The sequence below is a fragment of the Microplitis mediator genome, chromosome 5 (assembly GCF_029852145.1).
Source record: "Microplitis mediator isolate UGA2020A chromosome 5, iyMicMedi2.1, whole genome shotgun sequence".
In the NCBI taxonomy this organism is placed as follows: domain Eukaryota; kingdom Metazoa; phylum Arthropoda; class Insecta; order Hymenoptera; family Braconidae; genus Microplitis; species Microplitis mediator.
Window position 1 is genome coordinate 7,837,152 of NC_079973.1, and position 25,252 is coordinate 7,862,403.

Genomic DNA, 25,252 nt, shown 5'->3' on the forward strand with positions numbered 1-25,252 from the left:
ATTAACCAATAATTTACCTGTTCATTTTGTCTTAAGCATACAGTGATAAATAAATTAATTGTTCGTATTATGCGATAATCTCTACACAGGCAAGATAAAAATAAAATAAAAAATTTAAAAAGAAATATATACGTATATATATATATATATATATGTACATATATATATAACTTCGTATTAAAAAATGCTTGCTAATAATTTATATAATAAGCAATATTTTTAACTAGCATGAGCCGTGGGTATTTTGAACTTTTTTTTTCTTTTTTTAATTTACGTTATGTTACTTTTTTTATAATAATTATAATATCTCGTACTTTAATTTATTGAGCCAATTGGAGGAAACCGAGTGTGTGCGCACTCTTAGGGAATTAATTTATCTATTTGTGTACTTTCACGTACCGACGTGCAGTCTTTACAGAATTGAATTTATGACAGAATGTCATGTATGATTTTTTTAAGGCTCTATATTTAAAGAAACAAATTTTTTTTAAAATTATTACGTCTTATTATTTGTTATAAACCAAAAAATGTTAAGAATTAAAAAAAAAAAAAACAAATGCTATGTCGGATAATATGCGGTGTTTTTATCTTTTGTAAAGTCAAAAATAATTTAGTTTGTATTGATATAAAACTAAAAAAAAAAAATGGTAAAAGCATTATTTAAGAAATAGATCAAAATGCAAAAGTTATTGTATTTCTTGTTTCTTTTTTTTTTTTTTTAACAAATCGCGTGTTGATGTAGATATTAACGAATATATGAATACATGTGTGATGTTGATCACGTCGGTTAGCCAATTAATTTATTTATTACGGTAAAAAAAGCTGATCTGTGTTGGGCGTACGAGAGTCATTATTATATCGATTGGATTATGCAACGTGAACACACAATGACGATAATTGCGCGACTGCGTACAGAAATATAGTCTTTTAGTTTCGATATAAAAGTTCAGTTCTTGTCGATTGTTTTGTTTACTTTTTATTTTTAATTTATATAACAACGAATTGTTAAATAATTCGTTTGATTTTTTTTTGTTCTTTATTCCTACAGTATTTTTATTACTCATTATCAGGTTTGTTTAAATTTTTTTAAATGTTCTTATTGTATAATTTTCATTTAGAAAACTATAAAACGAACATTTTTTGTATAAATATATTTTATTATTTACGTTCAGATAAATCCAGCATTATTATCATTTATTTTATATTTACTATCTTTGAATTGCTGAATTTAATAAGAAAGGAACGTAGAACATTTTACTCTCGAGTAGTAATGTAGCTGCTGATTGCACCTGAAAAAATATTGAGAAAAATTTATCATAACTATTTTTTTTAACTTTATTTATACACAACAATGAAACGGACCAATAATCTTTTTTTTTTTAATACAAGAAGTAATTAAAAATAAAATCTTACTTCGGGCAATCGAAGAAGAAGATCATGAAAACGACCAGGTTGTTGTGGCGCACTATGTTCGACGAAACTTCTCAAACAACTCATATACCGATCTTGTATTTGTTCTAATTCCATCGTACTGCCTCGAGCTATTGATAAAGAAATATATATATTTATACTAGACTGATTCAAAAAATCGACTATTTTTTTTTATCAAGGACACACCCTCAAAAGTTTCAGTAGAATAAAAGAAGACGCTTGTTAAAATTTGAGCCCTTAACGTTAATATTGAGTACTCCCTGATTGCGATTTTCTATTTCCCATTTAAATAACATGGGAAAACAAAATTTTAAGTTTGAAAATTTATATCTCTGTAATGACGTATTGTACAAATAAGCCCAGGATATATTTTCGTAGGAAATTTAACGCTCTACAAAAAAAGACTTATGATTTTTTGATATCAAGATCTTAAAAAAAAATAATGTTTGGATCGACTTTAAGATCTTAATATTAAAATGGTAATAACTAGAAAACAATACGGAATTTTAAAAAACTTTATCAGAAATAATTTGTAGGAAATAAAATTGTCTACAAAAAAGGTCCTATGACATTTTGTGATAAGTCTGATAGTTTCGCTGGGAAAGTAGAAAGATCTCGAAATTTACTATAAATTTGACTTCAAGATTAAATTACTTTTGAACAGATGGATTTATCAAAAAATCATAAGAGTCATTTTTTGTAGAGCATTAAATTTCCTACAAAAATATATCCTGGGTTTATTTGTACAATACGTCATTGCGGAGATATAAAATTTCAAACTTAAAATTTTTTTTCTCACGTCATTTAAATGGGAAATAGAAAATCGCAATCAGGGAGTACTTAATATTAATGTTAAGGGTTCAAATTTTAACAAGCGTCTTCTTTTATCCTACTGAAACTTTTGAGTGTGTGTTCTTGATAAAAAAAAATAGTCGATTTCTTTGAATCAATCTAATATATACATATACATGGCTTATTACATAGGGCATATCATTATCATTTACAATAATGAAACTTACATTTAGTATCTTTATATTTTCAGCGATAATTATGAATATATTTTTAGAAATTTTATCTTTTTTCTTTTTCCAAAGATATTTAAAAAAAAAATTTATATTTCATGAATATATACAAAATTATTATGTTTACCTTGTGATAACATGGTGATAACTTTTAAACAAACGTACTCTTCCATCCGTAATTTAACTCTTCGGAACATAAGTGTAACGTAAGTTATTTTTTCTACCATGAGACCCACATCCTGTCTTAATTGGTCCATGGTTATGGTTCGTCCCATCATACTCGTTAGGCACGTTTGCAGCGTATACATGTTATTTGAAACCTAAATAATTAATATAATTTTTTATTAATAACCACACATTTGATTATATTTTAACTATATTATATATATAGATACATATATTAGGGTGTCCCAAAAAAAAAACAAATACTTTTTTTTTAACGTCTTATGGGCTCAAAAGTTACTTAATATTATAAAAAAAAATCCTCACCAAATTTCAGCCAGATATCTTTAAAATTGAGCTATCACAAAGGGGGGGGGGTTCCTTTTCCCATTCAAAATACACGCTAAAATTTTTCATTTTAGTTTTTCGTTATTAAGAGGTAACGGTAACCGATTTTTGATTCAATTTAATTCACGGACAAACACTGGAAACCTAAAATAGAGAGTCTTTAGCGTTTTTTAAAATCTTAACATAGGGCTAGAAATTTTGTATTTTCAAAAATTCTAATTCGTCTCCGAGAAAAATTGTTTTAAAATTATCATTTACTCTACGAGTGCGACAAAGACGGTCCCGTTTATTTTTCTGAGTGTGAGAAAGAGGTCCGGTAGCGTATCCCCTTAAGACTGTGAACAAAATTTCTATTCGAATTCTACCCAGTATGATTTTGTAGGAAATAAAATTCTCTACAAAAAAGTGCTGAAGCATTATGTAAGTCAAACGAACTGCCCGAGTCAAAATTAAAAAGGTGATTTGAGCCTCCAAATCCTACACGAGAGTAAGGAAGTTCAAATCATCTTTTTAGAATATGAAGATCCTTACATCAAAAAGGTGATTTGAACCTAAACGTGGTAACTTTGTCCACTTTTACCAGGTTTAGGTTCAAATCATCTTTTTAAAAAGATACATGAAAAAAAAGAAACTGTAATAAATAAAGCTTGATGTCTAAGGAACCTTGTAGCTTGTACTACAAGAACAACGGTAAAAGCCGGAAATAAATATATCAAACAATAAACAACAATAAAATAAAAAAATCTGTATATCGGTTGACCCTGTGGGCCAGCCCCAAAACTTCCCGCTGTTTTCGAGCTCTTTGAGCTCGAAAATACTTTTGTATGCCATTGTTTTCGAAAAAAACCGTTTTTTAGCATTTCTTTCTCCCACGATATCTTACGAACGAATTGACCGATTTTAATGGGTGAGGCGGCAATCGACGCGTTTTATTGTTCTAGAGCTGACTAGATTTTGAAGTCGATCGTTTAAGTCGTTTCTGAGAAATCACTAAAAAACTCAAAAAAAATTTTTTTTTTCGTAATTCGCCAATATTTTCGAGTCTCCTTGATCAAATAAACTGAAATTTTCAGAAAAGTTGATGGCTAACAAGCTCTTTCGATTGCCGCCTTAACCATCCAAATCAGTTCATTAGTTCAAAAGTGACAAAGAGTTTACACGCACACACACACACACACACACACACACACACACACACACACACACACACACACACACACACACATACAGACACTCGGACATCATTCTGAAAATAGTCAGAATAGCTTCCTAGGACCTCAAAGCGTCGACATCTGATGAAAACTCGATTTTCGGAAATCGGGGTGAAAACATTAACTTCCCGAATTTTTAGAAAATTTACAATTTTCTTAGCGGGAAGTTAAAAAAAAATACGAAACGTTGCTATCGGGAAAATAATATATTTTTCTTATTTGAAATATTAAAAATAAGGACTTAGAAAAATAATCATTACTATGGTAGCATAAGATAAAATAACGATCGACTATGAGATTATATATATCGACTTGGAGATTTTTATTGTTTGAAACTTTAATAGTATATTAAATACCTAGGCTAGTAAAATATAAAAAATGTCTCAGAGTACATGCAATTGAATTTGAAAAAAATTTTTTTCATAGTCGTAATAACAAAAAACTGAAATGAAACATTTTCACGTGTATGTTAAATGGGAAAGGGGACCCCCTTGTGATAGCTCAATTTAAAAGATATCTGGCTGAAAATTGGTGAGGATTTTTTTTATAATATATAGTAGGGCTGTACATCTAAACCGGCTTAACCGGTTAAAAAAGTTAACCAGGTTAATTAGCTGGTTAGCTGGTCAGCTTAGCTAATTTAACCGGTTAACTTCATTAGCTTGGCTAAGCAGCCAAAGGCTTAACCGGTTAACTCAAATTAGCTAGGCTAATTAGCTGAAGGTTTAACCGGTTAAATGGTTAATTTTTTTTTTTTCATCTATTCGCTACCTTATCGTAGAAAATATATAGAAAATATCATATTTATTTAATTATACTCTCTAAAAATGAATTAGTGAAATTCTCGCGAATCAGTGGATAGTCACTATTTCTACAGCTATAAGTATACCACTAATTCAACCAGTGGTATACTTATAGCTGGTTCCCAGTGAATATTCACTAATTTGAAGTAAATTTCACTGATTCATTTTTAGAGAGTAGACCGAAAAAGCGATAACAAAAAATTTGTACTATTAGTTTAAAAAAAATTCATTTTAATTTTTGAATTATTTAATCAAAAATATATATCGCGTTACTTATGCCAAAAGGGCGTATAAAAAAATCTTTTTTTCTGATCAACTAGGGAACATTTTTTTCATTTAATTTAATGTTTTTTTCCAATTGATCGAGTTGTAAAGTCATTTATTTTACTGTTCTCTTGATTTTTTTTCGCTAAGAATTAATAATAATTGAAAAGAAAAAAAATGATACGCCCTTTTGGTTTTCAAATTTTTTTTTCGTTTTTTTCTAGATAGTTGTTTGTTGTAACATTCCCAAGTTTATCCAAAAAAAGATTTTTTAATACGCCTTTTTGGTTTTACAGAGCCAAAAAGGCGTATATTTTGAGATACGCTTTTTTGGCATTAGTAACGCGATATATTTTTAAGTAAATAATTTGAAAAATTGTAGTGAATTTTCTTTGAACTAATAGTATAAATTTTTTGTTATAGCTTTTTCGGTCTATAATTAAATATATATGATATTTTCTATATATTTTCTAAGATAAGGTAGCGAATAGATGAAAAAAAAAAAATTAACCATTTAACCGGTTAAACCCTCAGCTAATTAGCCTAGCTAATTTGAGTTAACCGGTTAAGCCTTTGGCTGCTTAGCCAAGCTAATGAAGTTAACCGGTTAAATTAGCTAAGCTGACGAGCTAGCCAGCTAATTAACCTGGTTAACTTTTTTAACCGGTTAAGCCGGTTTAGATGTACAGCCCTAATATATAGTAATTTTTGAGCCCATAAGCCGTTAAAAAAAAATATTTGTTTTTTTTGGGACACCGTTATATATATACTAGTGTAGTCGTTGAAAATTAAATTTTCTCAGACGCCCCATAAAAAGCTTCTTTTCAGTGAAAAATTACGTGGAAAATTTTTTTTTTCTTTTTAAGTAAAAAAGAACACTTGCTCAGGACAATCAAAGTTCATTTTTTGATACAATCGTGATTTTATTTAAATTCATTTTTTTTATAAAATGTTTATTTACGAAGATATTTAAAAAAACACTTTTTTAGATCTTATCAATTGAGTATTTTTATATAATCTATAAAACTTTTCTATATACATAGAATAATATTATTTTCAACATTTGCAATCCTCAATACGCTCAATTTATAAGATAAAAAAAAAAAAAGTATTTTAAAAACATCTTCATAGATACACGTTTTATAAAAAAAACGAACAGAACCTTTTTTGTCAAGAATTTAATTTCCCACAAAATTGTTTCAATGACTTTCATGATATCAGCATCGAAACTTGAAGTGTCAGTGTCTCTACAGCCCGTCGAAACAAGCTAATTTCAAGCCGATGCTGCAAACAACTGCTAGCGAATTCGTAATTCAAAAATATTTTCATACAGCGGGCAGAAACAATTGTGTTTCTTCCCAAAAGAAGAAACACAATTGTTTCTGTCCGGTGTCAGATATATTTAATGTTCATTTGCAGCCTTTTTACTCTCATTTGTTTACTTGTTACTTCAGTTTACTCATTGCATTTTTTAAGTGACAGTTTTAATTAACCAAATAAAATTACTAAAAAATGAGTGAAAATAACATTTTTGTATTATTTACTATTTAATAAGTGACTGTAAATCACATATTTCTCATTCTCTAACAGTTCTCCGCATTTTAGTGTGTGACTCAGGATAAAACACGATTTCAGACTGCGGGTAATGTCAGCCAATCTCACCCTAGTCTGAAATCGTCTTGTTTCATCTCTTGTCACACAATATACTATTTCCTTTAATCTGCATGTTAAAAAAAAAACACGATTGTATCGAAAAATGAAAAAAAAAGTTTAGATGTAGTGATGATAAAAAAATAAAAAATTACTTCTTGCACGAAGTCTGCACTTGTACCATCAGTCCCAACATTAGAAAATTTTTGTTGACCATGCATTGCTTGATAAGCCGAAGTCGTTAGAACTAATAGTTCATGCCACTTATGTGTAAGGAGTCTCGTGTGAACTTCAACCGGCAGTTCAAGGTAAAACGGCAATCTCTTGGTCCACTGTACCAATTTGTAGACTATACTGTCTCCTATTTGACACAGCTTTTCACTCAAGTCTGATTTGTGATCTAGCAATTCATCCAAATTCTGTAATAACAATTAAATCTTAAATAATCGTTGAATACTAAGGATGTACGAATAACTCGAACTAGTGAACTATTCTTGTCAAGTTAAATAATAATATTTGATCCAATTCGAACACCATTCGTACATCCCTATTCAATATATACACAAAACATGTGATTCAAAAGAAGACAACAATAACAAAATAAATGTATCAAAATATTACCCGTAATGTTGCGATATCTTGGAACTCATCACAGTCTATAAGTGTTTGTATCATGGCGAGTGTTGCGTCTAATGGGAAAGCACGATCCCTCGAGCTGCTTACAGCATTGTCTAGCCTTTGCCGTAAATGGACCACCTAAATGACAAATAAAACACGATATAATAATAACAATAACGACAGCAAAAATAATAATAATAATAACAATAAAACCCACGGTGCATGTTGTGCGGCCAGCGGGGATTTTGTTTACCCCGTGGCGCATCGTGGGCAATGTAGGTCAGCCTTCCATCTGCTGACCTACGAATCGCACAACAACCTTTGTGTTAGGTTAACTCCCTAATGTGAAGTAGAACAGAGTTCAAGACGATTCTGAACCCAGAAGTGCTCCCCACAACCAGCCCTTCTCGGATGAGGGCTGCCCACTAGCTGAGCGGAGTACCGAAATTCCCAACGATGACGACCTTGGCGAACAACGAGCTGCATTTAGGTGGACGGAGGAATTACAAGCAGATCTCCTGATGTGCTACCATAACAGTCAACCGGAGCGGAGAGGCTACGTGGCTAGGATGCATGCTCTCTGGAGCGATATGTACCCTATTCATAGCCATTTTTCACAAAAACATCTCCGTGATTATGCCTCTCATCTCCGGCGAACACGAAGATCACTGTTAACGAACAGACAGCTATCTCACCGTCTATCATTTCCAGCACAGCTTCAACAGGAGAGACGCCATTCTTCCGAAGACGATGACAATGATTTTGACACACGGCAAGTATGTATCTAAAAGAAGATACACTACCCAAAACATCTATTTGACACGGAAAACCGCGAACTATCTGCTCGGACCGGAAAAACTACAGGCCTATCACCTGTTTGAAGGCAGCTTATAAGATTTTCACCAAAATCTTAAATAACCGCATTCTGCAGGAGATAGATCCTGGATGGCAGCAGATATACAAACGACGTGGCAGCAAAAGAGGCCAGTCAGGTTGCAAAGAGAATCTTTTAGTGGATCGTTGTATCATTCAAGACGCCATCCACTATCAGTGCAACTTGTCAATGGGCTGGATTAACTACTGCAAGGCATTTGACTCAACACCTCATGAGCTTATTCTCTTTTTGCTCAAATGTCTTGGGGTCAATCGAGAGATAGTGGGATGCATTCAACGTACGATGCAGCTTTGGCGAACAGGGCTCCAGATCTCATGTGGAAACGAAAAACGTGTGACCGAAGTTGTGCCGTATAAAAGAGGAGTCTTTCAGGGAAATTCTCTGAGCCCTGTGTTGTTCTGCATCTCACTGCTGTCAGTATCTGTTGCGCTACGCCGTACCCATAGATACTCTTATAGAGACGCTTATGCATCTCTTATCAGCATGTCCTGTGCTGGCAAGAGGTGCATACATTTAGCGTCACAATGCTGCTCTGCGAGTACTTAATTATCATCTTATACACACGCCTGGTATCGATAAAACACCAGTGCAGCCTTATCTACCAGGAGATATTTCGCAAGTTGTTGAAAATGACCGTTACCGTATTTATTGGAACGTGCCATTCACAGCATCGTGGAAATTGACCACAATAAACCTAATATTGTGCTCTTGGATAAAACCGCTCGTGACATTTATGTCATTGAGTTTTCAGCACCCACTGAATATAACATCACGGTTAAAGAAAAACACAAACACCAGATATATCAGAATCTCCTGTTTGAAATTGGCAAACTTCACCTGGGCTGTCGTATCAAGCTTGTCGTACTCATTGTTGGCGTCCTAGGAGGGATGAAACAGACTTTTGTGTCTGCACTGGCTAGAATACCTACTTGTTCATCGCAAGTTGAGTTTCTGGCATCACGGATACAGAAAGCTATAATTCTCGGATCCTTCTGTCTACTTAGGCACTGAAACTTGGCCTGCTGCGCATGCTGATCATCTTGTTGATGAAGCATCGCAGCAGTTACGATTTGGAGCTCAGGTGAGGTCCTCGGTAGAGTCGCACTACCGGGGATAACCCCCTGAGCATTTAACTAACAAAGAAATAATAATAATAATAATAATAATAATAATAATTTTTTATAGTGAATTTACTTAACGATCAGGTTTTTTTATATTTGGATTAAAGGAATTACAGCTTTACTGAAACAGATCAGTAAAGCTGTAATTCTTTCAATTCAAAAATAATAATAATAATAATAATAATGATAATAATAATAATAATAATAATAATAATAATAATAATAATAATAATAATAATAATAATAATAATAATAATAATAATAATAATAATAATAATAATAATAATAATAATAATAATAATAATAATAATAATAATAATAATAATAATATGAAAACAATAGATCGCATATCCGTGAGCCAGATGGGAATGAGAGAAAAGGAGATTCTTTCATTGCGAGACTACCAGTGAAAGTGGATACCCACGTTTGCGTGTGATGATCCAAGAAACATTAAATAATGTTTCACAACTGCACGATGTAGACAAAACTAGTAAAAGAGTAGCTGGGGAAATTTTAAGACCAACATACTTCCTACGTTAAATTTTTAACGTATGGCCTTTCACTGACCTTTCCGAGGCTGGTACCTAGGTCGTAGCTATTCATGGCTGTGATTCAGTCTTGATATAAGTGCATGACTCGACGTCTCGTATGAACGTGATCTCAAACAAGGGAAAGTTGTAACTTTCGCGGGACTTTTAACAACCCAACACACTGTTCAGTTTATACCAAACATTAATTGGTATGGTAATGGTGACTCGCACCAATGTAGCAGAAATGTAAGAGGGAGAGAGGGAGAGAGAGAGAGAGAGAGAGAAGAGTGAGAGGAGACGGTGGTGGAGGAGGTCAGTGTCCCCTTGTGCAAACTTTCACGAGTTACGAAAGACTTAGAGAACTGCCCGTCCTTGGCACCGGTTGTCGCTGATTTTCTATTGTCTCTGACGTTATTTTTCCAATTTTATCGATACATTTATTTATTACATCGGATATTATTTTAACTATAATTTAAAAATTGTGCAGATAAATTATTTTATTATTCTTATTATATATACTGATGACAAATGGTGTCTGTCTATAGGGAAAGTGACCTCTTTTAATAAGAGACAAAAATATGTGATCAGAACACAGATGGAGATGTTTTCACTTTTGGCAATGGCCTTTAACCGAATTATTTTCTTATTCTTATTATCTCTAACCTGACTTAACTATATTGTCGCAATGTTTAAGTACAATAAACAACCAATGCAACAAATAAAACTTTCTTAAACTTTTATTTTAAACATATATGTCTTTTGCAATATGAGTAAAACCTTGACAGGAATTATGTAATTATTTTTAGATTTTAAAAATGTAACTAATATTATTATTTAAAGCATAAACAACTTACTTCTGAGGGATTAGTAAGTGCTGTTTTTAGTATTGTCCCATTAACCAGATGTCCCGTATGCGAAGGATGGTTGGGATGACTTGGTGTTGGTTGTGAATTATGTTGATCCGATGATATCTTATGATGGTGTAAAAAAGCATGTTGTTGTTGTTGTTGTTGCTGTTGTTGTTGCTGCTGTTGTTGCTGCTGTTGTTGCTGCTGTTGTTGTTGTTGTTGTTGTTGCTGCTGTTGTTGGCTATGATGAGCAGCAGCAGCCGCAGCAGCGGCAACAGCCATATGCTTATCAAGCATTGTTGTTGCTGCAGCAGCCATATGTTTATCTAACATTGTTGTAGCAATATTTGTACCTTTATTGCCAACTAATGATCCTGAGCCATTTACACCACTAGTAGAATTATTGTTACCACTTACACCACTTGATTTGTTCGTTTTTTTGTGTTTTTTATACTTCACCTAAATATATTTAATCGATATTATTATTATTATCATTATCAAATAAATAAACATTAATTAACTAACCTTATAAAGGTTGTAAACAGCTCCAGAATTTCTGCCACCAGGCATCCTATCTTCTCGGACTGCTTGAAGTACCATACCCTGTTCAATGCACTTTTTAAATCGACAATACTGACACCTATTTCTTTGAGTTTTTGTTATTTCACAACCACCTTCAGCTACACAAGTGTAGACCCTTCTATTTTGTACAGTCCTTTTAAAGAATCCTTTACATCTGTTAAATTAAATAATATTTTTATTATTATAATTTATATTAATAATAATGATGATGATAATAATAATATTAACCCTTCGCATGTAATGATGCCATAATGTAATCCAGTGGCTTTGTCTTCACAAATCATACAGATCATAGGTGTTTCATCTTCTTCATGTTCTTGCGATGGCAAAGAGGTTGAAGCTGGTGTTGAATGTGATTGCATCGATTGTGTTACCGCTTCAGATTTAACTGCAGCGCCATTTCTAACCCACGGTTGATTTGAACCAGACGCTGTTAGATTAAGTGCTTGCAGCTGTTGTGCAGCAGGAAGTTGACTTAAATCACCGGCCCATAACCTTTCCATATTTAATGGTGGTCCAGAAGAATATGAAATACATGGTGGTTTACCGCGTGATTCTTGGCCGAGATTCAGCAGCAATTGAGCAGCTGATTCTTCAGATGACGAACAGGATGCTGATGATGCTGTTGTCGTCCAAGATGCTGCAGGTGGTGGAACAGGTTCCAACGGAGGTGCTGACCATATCATGGTTCTAACACCACCAACCTCACCCATTATCACTGTGGGAGGAGGTCGGGGAGCTAAGGGGGCTGGTCTTTGCGCTGGTGGTTTCATACCTTCCGCTATAATTATATAAAAAATTTATTACGTATGCACTAACTAAAATTTGTATAAATTTATTATTTTATAATACTTACACGCAGATGATGAAGATGATGTGTTGTTGGAATTAGTACCTTGGTTATTTCCAATATTACCAGTAGATCCAGGTCCATTCCCTGATGGACTACCAGTACTACTAGGATTACCAGATAGATTTTGTCCGTAACCAACACTACTGATAACTCCATTAAGTAATCTCTGAGCTGCAAAACTCTGGACTCCAGAATTCTGTGACCAAAACTGATGATGAGCAAGGAGATGAGCTGGAACCGAAGGAGCTCGTGATCTTGGTGGTGTTGGTGGTTGCTGTTGTGAACTGTGTGATGAGTTACTACTTGGACTGGGTGCTTGGCTAATATTGTACTGGGAGGATGGACTAGGCTGACTCGAGATATCAACTCGAGAATTTCTATCACTTCCTCCACCTCCGCCTCCACCATCAAATACCGAGTTGTCTGAATCTAATTTTGTTTGACCTGATGATAATTCACCAGCTCGCTCTGGTGTCTGACATCTACTGCCAGGTTGTTCTTCTTGGCTTATTGGTGTTGTGGATACCGCATTACTTATTTCAACACACGGTGATAGTGGTGCTGGTGTTTGAGTTCTACCTTCTTCATTAATTCTCGTGGAACTCATCACTGGTTCTGGAAAGACCGAATCTGGTGATGCAGTCTCACGTATATTATCGTGCTGATGATAAGAAAGATTTGTCCCGCCAATTACTGAAACACTGGGACCACGTTGACCAGGACTTCGAGGACTTGGACTACCTCGAAGAAACTCGCTCTTTACTTTGACCACGGGACAGCCCGGCGAACTGGGCATATTGACATCCGGTGAGGAGGTCGACGTATCCGCAATACTTTCCCCTGGAGCAGGAAAGGTTATGGGTGAAGGTGCATCCGTTGGTTGGATCCCAAGTGGTGATCCTGCTGATCCAAACGATACTGGCGAGTCTGAGAAAAGAATTTATATATTTCTTGTTCTACTTTTTTTTTTCACCGCAAATATCGCTGTAATCAGCATTTATGTTATTATAAAATTTCATAAATTAATTTAAATTTAAACTTATTACCATTAAAAGACATTAATCTCAACCAAATTTGACATTGTGTCTCCGAAAGCGTTAATGAATTTATTGAATGGTCGGTCAATAAATAAGGATTATGATAAAAATGGTGATGGTCATAATGATATTGAAAGAATGGTTCACCGTAAAATTGATGATAATGACGATAATGAGGATTAAAAAATCTTTGATTCGATATGCTATTAAATATTATATTAAAATTCATCTTAAATTATTTCAGTAAATTATTATATTGTAATAACGATAATAAATAAATAAAATCAGTAAAAAATAATGCAACTGCGCTGTTCATCAAACGTCAGAAGTTCACGTGGTACCAAGAGATCAATGATTCCCGAGTAGTGTCGTTGCACCATTATCGTCATATTGTTAACAGTCGAATAATTATTCTATTACGTGAATTAATTAAGTTTATAATTATTAATAAACATATATATGTATTTTTTTTTTAATTGTATGGTGGTAAAATTAAATGACCAAATTTTTTATTATTGTGCATCAAAATAAAAAAAATCAAGAATTATAACTTGTTAACACGAATGACGACGCAGTCAAACTACCCTAGCTAACAGTATAGTGCATAGCTGGGCTCTAACCGCGTGGGCAGTAGTTTAACCCCCTCCTTGGTCAGCCCACGCACGTTGGAATCTCCCACCTTGATGCCGTTTGTATATTTTGTCATATCCATAAATTGAAACCATCCCCAGTAATATGAAAGAAGCAGCTGTCTTTAACTTTTATATATAAATTACATATGATGGGTTATAAGATTTCAGATTGAAAGGTCAAATTTTATCATGTATTTTAATGTCTTTTATTGGTTTTATTTTACCACGTTTTCATTTATATTATATTTAATAAAAGATATATATATATATATATATATATATATATATATATATATATATATATATATATATATATATATATATATATATATATATATATATATATATATATATATATATATATATATATATATATATATATATGTATGTATAAATCATCTCACCGTCACTACTACATCGGGAGTCGACCTTTCTCCTTTTCAACTTGAGGTCTTGAAACAAGCTCATGTTGTCTAGCTCACACGGGCTGCTCGTAAGGGTCATAATTCCTGTAATCAAAAAATTAAAAAAAAATAAATAAAAATAAAACATTCATTTAATTATTCATATTATAATCAATTTCATGAATATTTATTTAAAAATAATTTACATTATATATTTTACTTTATTTACGCCCAAATTGATTTATTTCATTTATATTTACTTTGTATTATCATATAATGTAATAAGAATATAATATTTATATATATATATATATACTTTAACGAAAAAATAAACATCATAAATCGTATATATTAATTCATTAATAATTTCAAAAAAAAAAATATCGTTATGCAATAGAATGAAAGAATAAGTGTAAATTTTTTTTATTTTTTTATAAAATGATTGATAAAAATAAATTTAAAATTTGTTGATGTCGCTTAGATACTATTCCTAACTAATAAACCGCCAAATCGATTTATACCATTACATTAATCTTCTAGTTTAATTAAAGAGGAAGAGAAAACCAGAGCAATGCCCGTATGTGATGTATATATGCATAATTAATGTTAACGTAATTTATAGGGCTTTAGATTATTTCGGTAATACTCGGATCACATGTGAGTCTTGTGTCGGTTTGTATCGTCTGAATCTTCGGTTATACTCGGATTTGTTCGGTAGTTTACGCGGGCTATTATACACAACCGGCTAGTGTGTGGTGTAGTTAAGTTGGCGGAGACGTACATGGTGCAGTGGGGTCCTTGCTCTCTGTACCGTATGTGGGTCACCAGTCTCACACACGCTGCTATTCTTGCGTAACCAATGCATGCATGCATGCCACGCTCGCGCGCTTCTACTGCCGTGTCTCTTGTTGTAACTGTCGTTGTTATACTGTCGTTCGTTGATGAATTAAACTAGTATAAAACTTATTTAGTTTTTTATTATAGACTTATTACTTTATTCTATTATGTTAGATCTTCGTACTTGGAAGAGAAGGTAAAGACCTTCCTTTCCTTTCTAAACAACTTAAATAATCGATTGTTTCACTTTTTTTTCCTTTTCCTTTTCATTCTATATATTATCTTAACGATCCTTGAGAGAATCTTTATCTAGAATTCTCACACGGCCAATGGTGAAAGTTGTTCTCCCACGATTCATTTTTTTTAAACAATTTTTATATACATCTTCTATTCAATTATTATAAGTCTCATATATTATTTATATTTTATGTTTTTAATCTTATTCAACTTCCGTATCGATTCCTTTTTTTTTTTTACCAATCAAATATTATTTAATTATTTATTACTAATAATTTTTATTGTTTTTAGGAGTCGTGTTGAAAGTTATTGCAGAGATCTAGTCAACTAAAATGAATCGTAAGTAGTAGAATAAATTAATACTCCGACATAACTGTAACTACCATCAGTAATTCTGATTGATAGTTAATTTTTCTACTTTACAAAGAGCATTGTGTGGATCCCCTCTTTTTATTTATAATAGAGAGTGAGAATCGGCCAGTGAGAGTTAGGCTCATTCGGTACATTGAACTTTTCAGTGAAAGTTTCTATTATACCACTGGCCTTACTTTACTTTTCCTACGGCAAGTATCGCTATGTTGTGTCATAAGTCGTGGTCAGAACGAGGAAGTTTTCCCGTTATCATATTATTTATTTTTATGTACAATTTATTTTTACTATCATTTAAAAATACTCTAATAAATTAATATCACAATTTTTTTTTTAATTTTTTTATATTGTATGAAAACAGACGTAAAAACAAAATTTATGATCTGCAAATAAAGAGTTTAAAGTAAGAATTCAACAGTTTTACGTAACATTTACTTGAGTAGAATGATAGCTACATCATGTATGTGGTAGTAATCAAATCATACAATTGAGTAACGGGTTAAAGACCTTTTCTCAATAATTAAAGAAAAAATAATAAACATTTTTTTTTTTTGTTTTATTAAATTATAATAGAATAATCTCATACCTAAATGACGGCCTTGAAGAACACTCATTTTTGCACACATTTTTATCTCCCAATATTATAAAATATCTTATTTAAAATAACAAAACGGATTCATTTATATCACAGTTGTGTTTTTAAACTATATCCATAGTACTAAGCAACAATAATTATTATTTTTTATTTTTCGATATTCACAAAATTACGTTAATTATAATCGAGATAGTTGGAGGTCAAACGAATTCTCGAGCCAACTCCATCGGCTCGAGGACACGTATAAAAGGCGGAGGCATCCTCGGAAACTTGACAGTGTGTAAATTCACTGTGACACAAATTCACAGTTGTAATAATTGTGTGAAACAAAACACAAATAAACTTATTATTGCAATGCATTAAGTCTTAGATGGTATTTATCAAATATTTATAAACTTGATATTCACTATTATGCACAGATAATTATTTATTTTATAATTAATTTGTTTCATAACTTTGAAAGTAACAAATTTTTTTTTCAAGTTTTAATAATTTATTATAATTTATTTTTTTATAATAAAGATGAATATGTATACATATATATTTATAAATATATATATATAAATCTATATATATATACATATATGTGTCTGTATATATATATATATATATATATTTATATTTTGAGTGCAATGCACGGGCCTTTTCAACACAAATGTTTTTAGGACACTACGTGCGGACCACGCGCGATGACGGTGCCTCACTAAAAGTACCAATCAGCAGTGGTGGTAACAGTGACCTCGATACCGTTGTCCCCCCAATCTCAAGAAGGTGCCCAATGCCAAAAATTTAACGCCGCCCAGAACTTTCACTCTACTCCTTTTCTCCGTAATTTTCAGTTTTTAACTATTTTTAAGTTTTTTTTTTTATCCATCCATATGTATATATTTACACACCCATTTTACTATACTCCAAAAAGAAGAAATAATTAACCTTCTAAAAATAAATTCATATTATATCATTTTTAATTTTAAACAGGATTAATTATGATAATTAATTATTATTATATTCATTTTATATTTTAAATGTTTCACTTTCAACTGAAAACAAAAAAAAAAAAAAAAAAGAAATCAATGAAGTTTATTTAATGAAAGTATAATCTACGTCATATTTATAAAAAGATTAACTTTTTTTTTTTGGTTTTTATAAAAGTAAAAGTCACTCGAAAATTTTAAACAACGTAATAGTGTTTAATTAAAAAAAAAGTAATTTTGATCCGATATAACAAAAAAACTAAAATTTCAATGAAGTATGTTTTATGCACATACATATATATATATTTATGTTTAAAGGACTTGGATATAAAAGTAACTAGCGTTTAGAATATGAGACGGCTATCGTGGGTCGCAGCAGCCGACGTTTACTGCATTTATTCTGTAGCTGCACGTTACGAACTGGTCGGCCATGGCATACTTAGTAATGTCAATCACACGGGCTAAATGGTAGTAGTGGTGTGTAAACGTTTATATATCGAGAATCACGCGTACATACAGATATATATACATATTACTTGCAGGTAACATATAAAGTTTGTAGCTACATTGACCGTGCGATAGTCGACCCTCCCATCTTGCCTATCGAGCTTACTAAGTCCTCGACCCTCTGACCCTCTCGCGAGCCGAATACAACACTGTCTGTTTGTCAGTCTTGATAGTCTAGGGAAGAAAGCGTTCACTTCCGGAGACCTGGATCAAACTAAGACTTTCTTTTTTTATTCAATTTTCGTTTCTCATATTTTCATTGTCGAAATATATTTCTAATAAATATCAATACGTAAAATTAAAAATCTAACCACTTGAAATTTAAAATTTTTATTAGATTTTTTAAAAACAATTTACATTTTATAATAAATATGAGTATACTGATATTTAATTCATATATCATAAGATTATTACTTTTTATTTCTTTTACTATTTCAAATGTCAAACGATTTTTCGAATGTCAGAAAATATTTTTTAATATTGTACTATCCAAAATATATATTTACACATACTCAATTTTGATTATTCTAAATTCTAATAAAATTTGTATGAACATTTTTTTTAACTTTTGAAATATTTATTTTATAAAAATGTATATGAATTTATTTTAGTTTGTCTTTCTAGTACTTGATAAAGTCGGGAAACCGACGAAACGTTGTACAAAAATTAAAAACAAACATTAAATAATAACAAGAAAATAATTTTTATCCAATAAAACTGATTTGTTATTTAATTTTATAAAAATATGTAAGTAGAAAGTTTGTTTATAAAATTGATTTAAAGTTATTTTGCAACATTTAAAAATAAAAGTGAAATAGTTAAATTATATGAAATATATTTTGTATTAATTAAAAATAGATTTTTTTTTTTTTTAAGTTTATTCGTAGTGTCTGTGAACTATTGAATTATGCAAAACTTTTTTTTTAACTAACAGAAAATGACTAAATTTATTTAAAAATCATCATTATGTAAATATTTATCATCGTAAAAAAATTTTTACATACTTTTCTTTATTTAAATTATTAATCATATTTTTAATTTTCTTTATGAGTAAGATGCAGAACTTATATTATTTATAATCTTATAATTTGAACGTTAATGTTTATCAAAGATTTAGATTCCTCTATATAAAATACATATCACCGTTAAAAAAAACAATATATATATATATATATATATATGTACTACGCATAACAGCCTATATTATGAATTTCATTGCGTAACAGTGGCCTCGAGCCGTTCAAAAACCTTTTGAGTTTCCGGAGAAAACATATATTAATTTCGTCAATATTTTAACTGATAAAATATATAAATATATTTATGTATATATCAATAACAATGCCATTGACCACTATAATTATATCTACATATTAATCTCATAGACAAGTTATAATTATTATTATGAAACTCCAAAGTCAGTAGCAATCAGGGACGTATGAGATCATCGTACGCCATCAGTTTCAAATGGAAACAATCAAGGAAGAACCTCGAGAAAATTCTTTAACTTTTTTTTTACAATGCCACTAGCTAAGAGCAGTATAAATACGAATACAAATCAAAGAAATATTAAAAAAATGAATTATTAATTAATAATTAGTTAAAATTAAATGAAACGGTTATAACTTTTTTTAAAAATTATATTAAATATATTTATTTGAATAAGAATATATAGATTTATAAGTAGACAAGAATTATGATTATGAGTTCTGCAAACTCGTGCTTATAGGTAAAGCTCCCTAACCTATCCCAATAGTTTGGCGAAGACACGACACTAAGAGCGTGCGCAGTAGCGAGGAATCGACAACTTGAGTGGCCTCCGACGCGCGGATATTCATCAGGTACGTCATTTGTTTTAATTCTTACAACACAATTATTTATTAACACTAATCATATATTTCTAGCCCAATTTATACGCTTACAATCGTATGTAATCGGTTAGTGCTATATTACCGAATTTTTAATTTTTGAACTTAATTTTGATCATTAAATAAATTCATTGGTTACTTTTTTTGCATTATTTAAAAAAAAAATCCGTCACATATGATAATTTAAAAACTAATGCATTATATATAATGTTGATGAATATTTTTATTTATCTAAATTTATTTGTTCATGAATATCCGGAAACTAACTAACGAAAATGGAGATGTTGACCTAGACCTTTACAATTTATTCTTACGAATTGTACTGACCTCAAAATTTTTTTTTATTTATAATTTTTCTTTTTGATAATTCGACGAGATAAACGTCTCAACTGGTGCTAAAAAATATGTAAATATATTTTTTAAGTTACAAAAAAAAAATTATTATTTATGTACTTTCCTTTTCTTTCAATATTTTTAAGCGAAAAAAAAAACATTTTTTTTTTTAAATTATAAAACTTACATTTTTCTGCTTAAGACATCAAAAAGTTGAATTAGTTCTTGAACTATACTAATTTTTTAGCTTAATCAATAAATAAATGCGTATTAAATTCCAAGTTACTTTTTGTCATTAATGCACAATCCTTGTAATTGTTCGTATAAATATATATTTTAATAAAATTTTAATTGTTTATAATTATCACACAATATTTTATTTAGTTTAAAAAATATATTGTAAATAATTTTTTTTTCTACTTCTGAGCAGAGTGGCAGTGATAAATTTGAAGCAATAAAACAGCCTTTTAACTATTTCGTCATTCTTGTAAGTCGTTTATATTTGCACTAACAAGCATATATACATGTCCTTGTACACCAGGACACGTTTACTTCACACATTTAACATTGTAATTTAGTTTTTAAATAATTATATATATATTTATATTATAAAAATAAAATCAGTTGGCTGCTTATTTATATTATTATTTTATATTAAATTAATTCGTGGCAGTAATTATTATATTTAAATACTTCACTTTGTTCTTTTATTAATAAATAGTCCTTTAATTTTCCATAATAACAATTAACCTAATGGCACTTTAATTTAATTTAAAAATTTTTTAATTAGAACACACGGGCTTGTTTTATTTTTATTACTCCTACTTTCAATTATGATAAAAAAAATTCAATCACGAACAATTCTATTAAATAATTATTTAAAAAATAAATTAAAAAATGAGAAAAAATAAAATCACGTCAATAACATAAAAATAGAAAAAAAAGTTTATAACAACTTGAAGATATATATTCATAAAGAACTAAGTGTCCAGTCGGTGGGCATGCTATCCAACGCACGTGGCCGCGTTTTAGTTTGGGAGTAACTCGGCACTCATCCGTGTTAGATAGACTGGATGGACTCGCGGGGGGCTAGATTTAAAATCAACGAGTTACTCCTGTGTATAGTTGCAGGCCGAGCGGAGTTGGCTTGGACAAAGTAGGGCGACGACTGGGACAGCGGCCACGGGCAAACGGTGCGCATACAGCGCACGGGGATAGAGACGACGGAGGATAGATTAAAGTAGAGGCGGTGGAAATTTTGTCCTCAGTGGAAGTGGAAATAGAGCCCTTCTCATGGGGCTTCTACGCTACTGTTAGTAGCTAGCTGTTCTAGCTTTACCTAACATTCTGTTTTTTAGTGCTAGTACAACCGCTAAGTTAGCATATACTTGCATTTTCTGTACTCTATACATGCATCATTTGTCCAGTAACACACGCAGCTTTGCAAATATACAATTACCGCTGCTGCCACCGCCACTGCCACCACCAAACAACTTTACAAATAATAGATATACTATTGTTGTGTAGTATTGCATGGTGTACAATTGGACGAGTGCCACGTGCCTGATTTTTTTTTTTTTTTAAATCTAAATTATGTTTTTTTTTATATTTTAAAGATGAAATAATTTAAGAAATAAGTATTTCATCTTCTATATATAATATCAAATAAATTATTTTGTTACGTCACTTATAATTGTACAAATTACTATCTTCAATTCGATATATGTTTATTTTCACAAATGACAAATTATTATTTTTTTTTATTTCAATTGCTTATTAAAACTCTGAAACAAGTTGTGAATTTGCTATCAAGATTTAAATATTTTTTCATTTTTTAAAAGAAATTGATGTTTAAATGCAAATAACTAAAGCGAGTATCGGAATTTCGAAAAATTTTTAAGAAATACTTCGTAGAAGATGAAGTCGTCTACAAAAAAGGCCCTATGACATTTTGTTATAAATCTAAAAGGTTCACCAAAAAAGTCAAATAATATCGAAATTTATTGTACTTTAAACTTGAGAAAACTTATGAGCGGGTAGATGTATCATAAAATGATAAGAGACCTTTTTTGTAGAGCGTTAAATTTCCTACAAAAATATGTATTAATCTATGCGATCTATTGATCTGTTAACGAGTTAGAAAAACTCAAAGCTTGAAAAAAAAAATTTTCCTGCGTTATTTAAATGGGAAGTCGAATTTTTTAATAGATGTGTAATCGAGATAGAATTTTTTTTCTTGCGCGAAAATTTTTCTTTTCTGGTGAAGTATGATTTTTTCCACAAGTAACTGTAAATTTCTTATAAAAAAATTTAATTTATTCAAATTTACTTAATTTCCAAGAATTTTTTTTTTTCATATTTTTTAGAGGGTTCCCTATTTTGCCGACAAAATATGAAAATTCTCTTTTTAACGGCAGCTGAAAATTGTTTCTATTCACTTTGAATATCATTAAAATAAAAAAGATTTAACGTATTTGAGTCCCAAAAACTAAGTATTTTCTTAAGAATACCACGTTTTACCCCCCCCCCCTATATATATATATATATATACTGTATAAAGTGTATGATTGGGTTAAATCGTTGTCGTCGGAATCTTTCAAACACAAGTAGACTAATCTGGTATGGTCAGACTAACTGAAAGATTACGGTCGTCAACTGTTTCAGTAAAATCATTGTACGGAAAATTAATGTCGATACGCTTTCCCAAGGGGGCAAGGGTTGATCGCTTCCGTAGTGTTGACGGTGTCTGAGTAATCACTGAATGCGTGAAAAAGTGAATTTGTTTTCGCTTTGCTAAACGCCGTCACGTTCCATTTAAAGAGCTTTGAGTACTGTATTAAATTCTAACACTTGAGATAGAGCATACAAGAAAGCGTTCAAGTTTATGATTGAAACAAACTACTTCCTATTTCGATATGACTTTTCGTCGTTTCTTAAAATCTTTATTTTTCTTTTTTTTTTTTTTAATACTTTTTTTTTTATTTACTGATAAATTTCCACTAGCCTTCATTTTTTAAATTTTATAATAATAATAATAATTAATTTTATTTGCATAACCTTGGGTTTCTTACAAATTGATTATATTGTATATTTGATTGTATTATTTATCATTATCGTATTACAAATTTTTCGATATCAACAAAATTTTTTTTATTTGATCGAAAAAACGGTTAAAAAATTCAAATTAAATAATGTCAAATGATTTTTCAAATCCAATATAATTTATATTTTACCGTAATAGGCATTATATTGTAGCATCAAAATTTTGACAGATTACTGCATTAGAATGTTAAGTTTTAGTGTAAGTTTCGTAAAAATTAGTCAAAATCAAAATGTAAATTTTAACAAAATAGATATGTTACTAACAGATTTATGGGAATGAAATAGAATTTTTTAACATATTTTTTAGAATTTTTTGCTGTAAGTATTACAGAATGAATTATATATAATTTTTTTTTTAAATTATAATTTATAATTATAATTATAATACTTATTTAAAGAGAATAAACATCCATAAATACTTTCATACTTGACAGAAGAGTAAATTGGAAAAATAGTTATAAGTTTATTGACCCAACGGTCACTGACGAGTCGGCATTTTTTTTTAACAATGGTGAAAGTCGCGCGGAAGCAAATGAACAAGACTATAGTGCTCTATACTACTGGTAACACTAAATATCCTTTCGATTTCACAAAGGAAGGCTCGCGCTCTAAGCCTTTCACTCTTATATGTACGCCTCGTGCAAATCTTTTCTTAACTATACGCCATCAGACACTTCAATCACCGAGAAGGTCAAGGGCTATTATATATCTTTTTTTATTTTTATCTTAATATCGTTAACACTACACTGGAAAAAAAATACAGCTGCAAGAGCAATACCGTTAGGTAACACTGAAAAAAGAGTGTGGTCATCGTAACTATCTAAAGTATTGCTAATGCACTGTAAAAAATTTTGAGTCCGCGGTGTGGTGTGAATGATTGGGTGGTAAAATTTTTAGCACCCCATACAAAGTTTGGAAACCGGCCCTTGGATAGCCCATCGCCGGGCGAAATATGATGATTAATGGCCAGTCAATAAGAACTTTTAACGGCCCATGAACGGCTGAATATACAAATGATAACGTCGGCCGATTAATGGCAGCCAGCAATCGGCCAAGCAAGCAAATAAATTTAATTTTGAAAAATTTTTATTTTTATTATCCTAGTAGAATTCATGATTATTAACGTTTAAACTATTCAAGTGGGGTAAATGATGTGAAAAAAACTCGGTGAAAATTCTGCTGAACTCTGGGCGCGATCTGCCGTCCTTCTGATTGCTGGGTCTGAACATTGGCTACTGGACGAACCTACTAATGTTGAGCTGATTCTTTTATATGATCTACTTATTCAGTCTACTTCAACCATTCAGTTTTATGAAATATAAAGAGAAATTTATTAAATATTTTCGATTATTTAGAAAGAAAAAAAAAATTATTTCGTACTATTTTTATTATAGTCACATAATTTAAAAAAATAATACTTCTTAAATTTAATTGATTAGTTATCAAGGACCTAGTTGAATTATTTTGCTCTACTACTATTATCAAAAATGACATTTATTATGAAAATTTATGACTTATTTTTTTAAGTAAATTAATTTTTATAAATAAGTTATAAAATTGCCGTTGTTGATTGCAAATAATAACGAACAAAAACATACTTTAATTATTAGTTGTAAAAAACTTAAATCGGAAAATTAAAATATATTATTAATTAAAAATTAGTTTAAATAAAAAATAAAGAATTATTAATCAAAGATAACTATAATAATGAGTTATTTGTATAATTAACAATTGGTTAGTGGATCTTTTCATTTAACAAGAACCAATCATGGCCCACTGATTCACCAACAGTGGCCCAACGTTGCGAAACGATAATCGGCCAGTCATAAGTAGCCATTCATTGGCGAGCCATCGGCAGCGTTGTTTAAAAAATTAAACGGCTGCTGGTAATTAACCAGGTTTGGGCCATTACTAATTGTCAATGCTTGGCCGAGTGACGGCAGTCAGACATCAGCCGATCTACGGCATTTTTTCCATTATCGGCAACTTTGTATGGGACTGTCGGTGTGAAAGTTACACGAC

At 30.8% G+C, this 25,252-nt stretch overlaps 1 protein-coding gene and 1 long non-coding RNA gene across 7 annotated transcripts in view; one reads left to right on the forward strand and one right to left on the reverse strand.

Moving 5' to 3' along the window:
* The first annotated feature begins 877 nt into the window (after nt 1-877).
* LOC130667807 (uncharacterized) lies at nt 878-18,528 on the forward strand. Its single transcript, XR_008989893.1, has 3 exons — nt 878-1,070; nt 15,777-15,824; nt 17,115-18,528. It is a non-coding gene; the product is annotated as an uncharacterized LOC130667807 (long non-coding RNA).
* LOC130667806 (hormone receptor 4-like) overlaps nt 1,137-25,252 on the reverse strand; it is a 71,551-nt gene continuing 47,435 nt past the window's right edge. The window contains exons 1-11 of one of the 6 annotated variants that reach the window (XM_057469663.1): nt 20,316-20,548; nt 14,412-14,516; nt 12,342-13,178; nt 11,714-12,266; nt 11,429-11,639; nt 10,910-11,362; nt 7,513-7,647; nt 7,047-7,310; nt 2,581-2,773; nt 1,414-1,541; nt 1,137-1,289 (exon numbers count right to left, since the gene is read on the reverse strand). In XM_057469663.1, the coding sequence (XP_057325646.1) occupies nt 1,209-1,289; nt 1,414-1,541; nt 2,581-2,773; nt 7,047-7,310; nt 7,513-7,647; nt 10,910-11,362; nt 11,429-11,639; nt 11,714-12,266; nt 12,342-13,178; nt 14,412-14,511 (2,955 nt within the window). In that variant the 5' untranslated portion in view covers nt 14,512-14,516; nt 20,316-20,548 and the 3' untranslated portion in view covers nt 1,137-1,208. Of the gene's footprint in view, nt 1,290-1,413; nt 1,542-2,580; nt 2,774-7,046; nt 7,311-7,512; nt 7,648-10,909; nt 11,363-11,428; nt 11,640-11,713; nt 12,267-12,341; nt 13,266-14,411; nt 14,517-16,440; nt 16,558-20,315; nt 20,549-25,252 lie in introns of those variants that run through there. The other 5 variants (XM_057469660.1, XM_057469661.1, XM_057469658.1 and 2 more) reach the window with 5 other exon arrangements.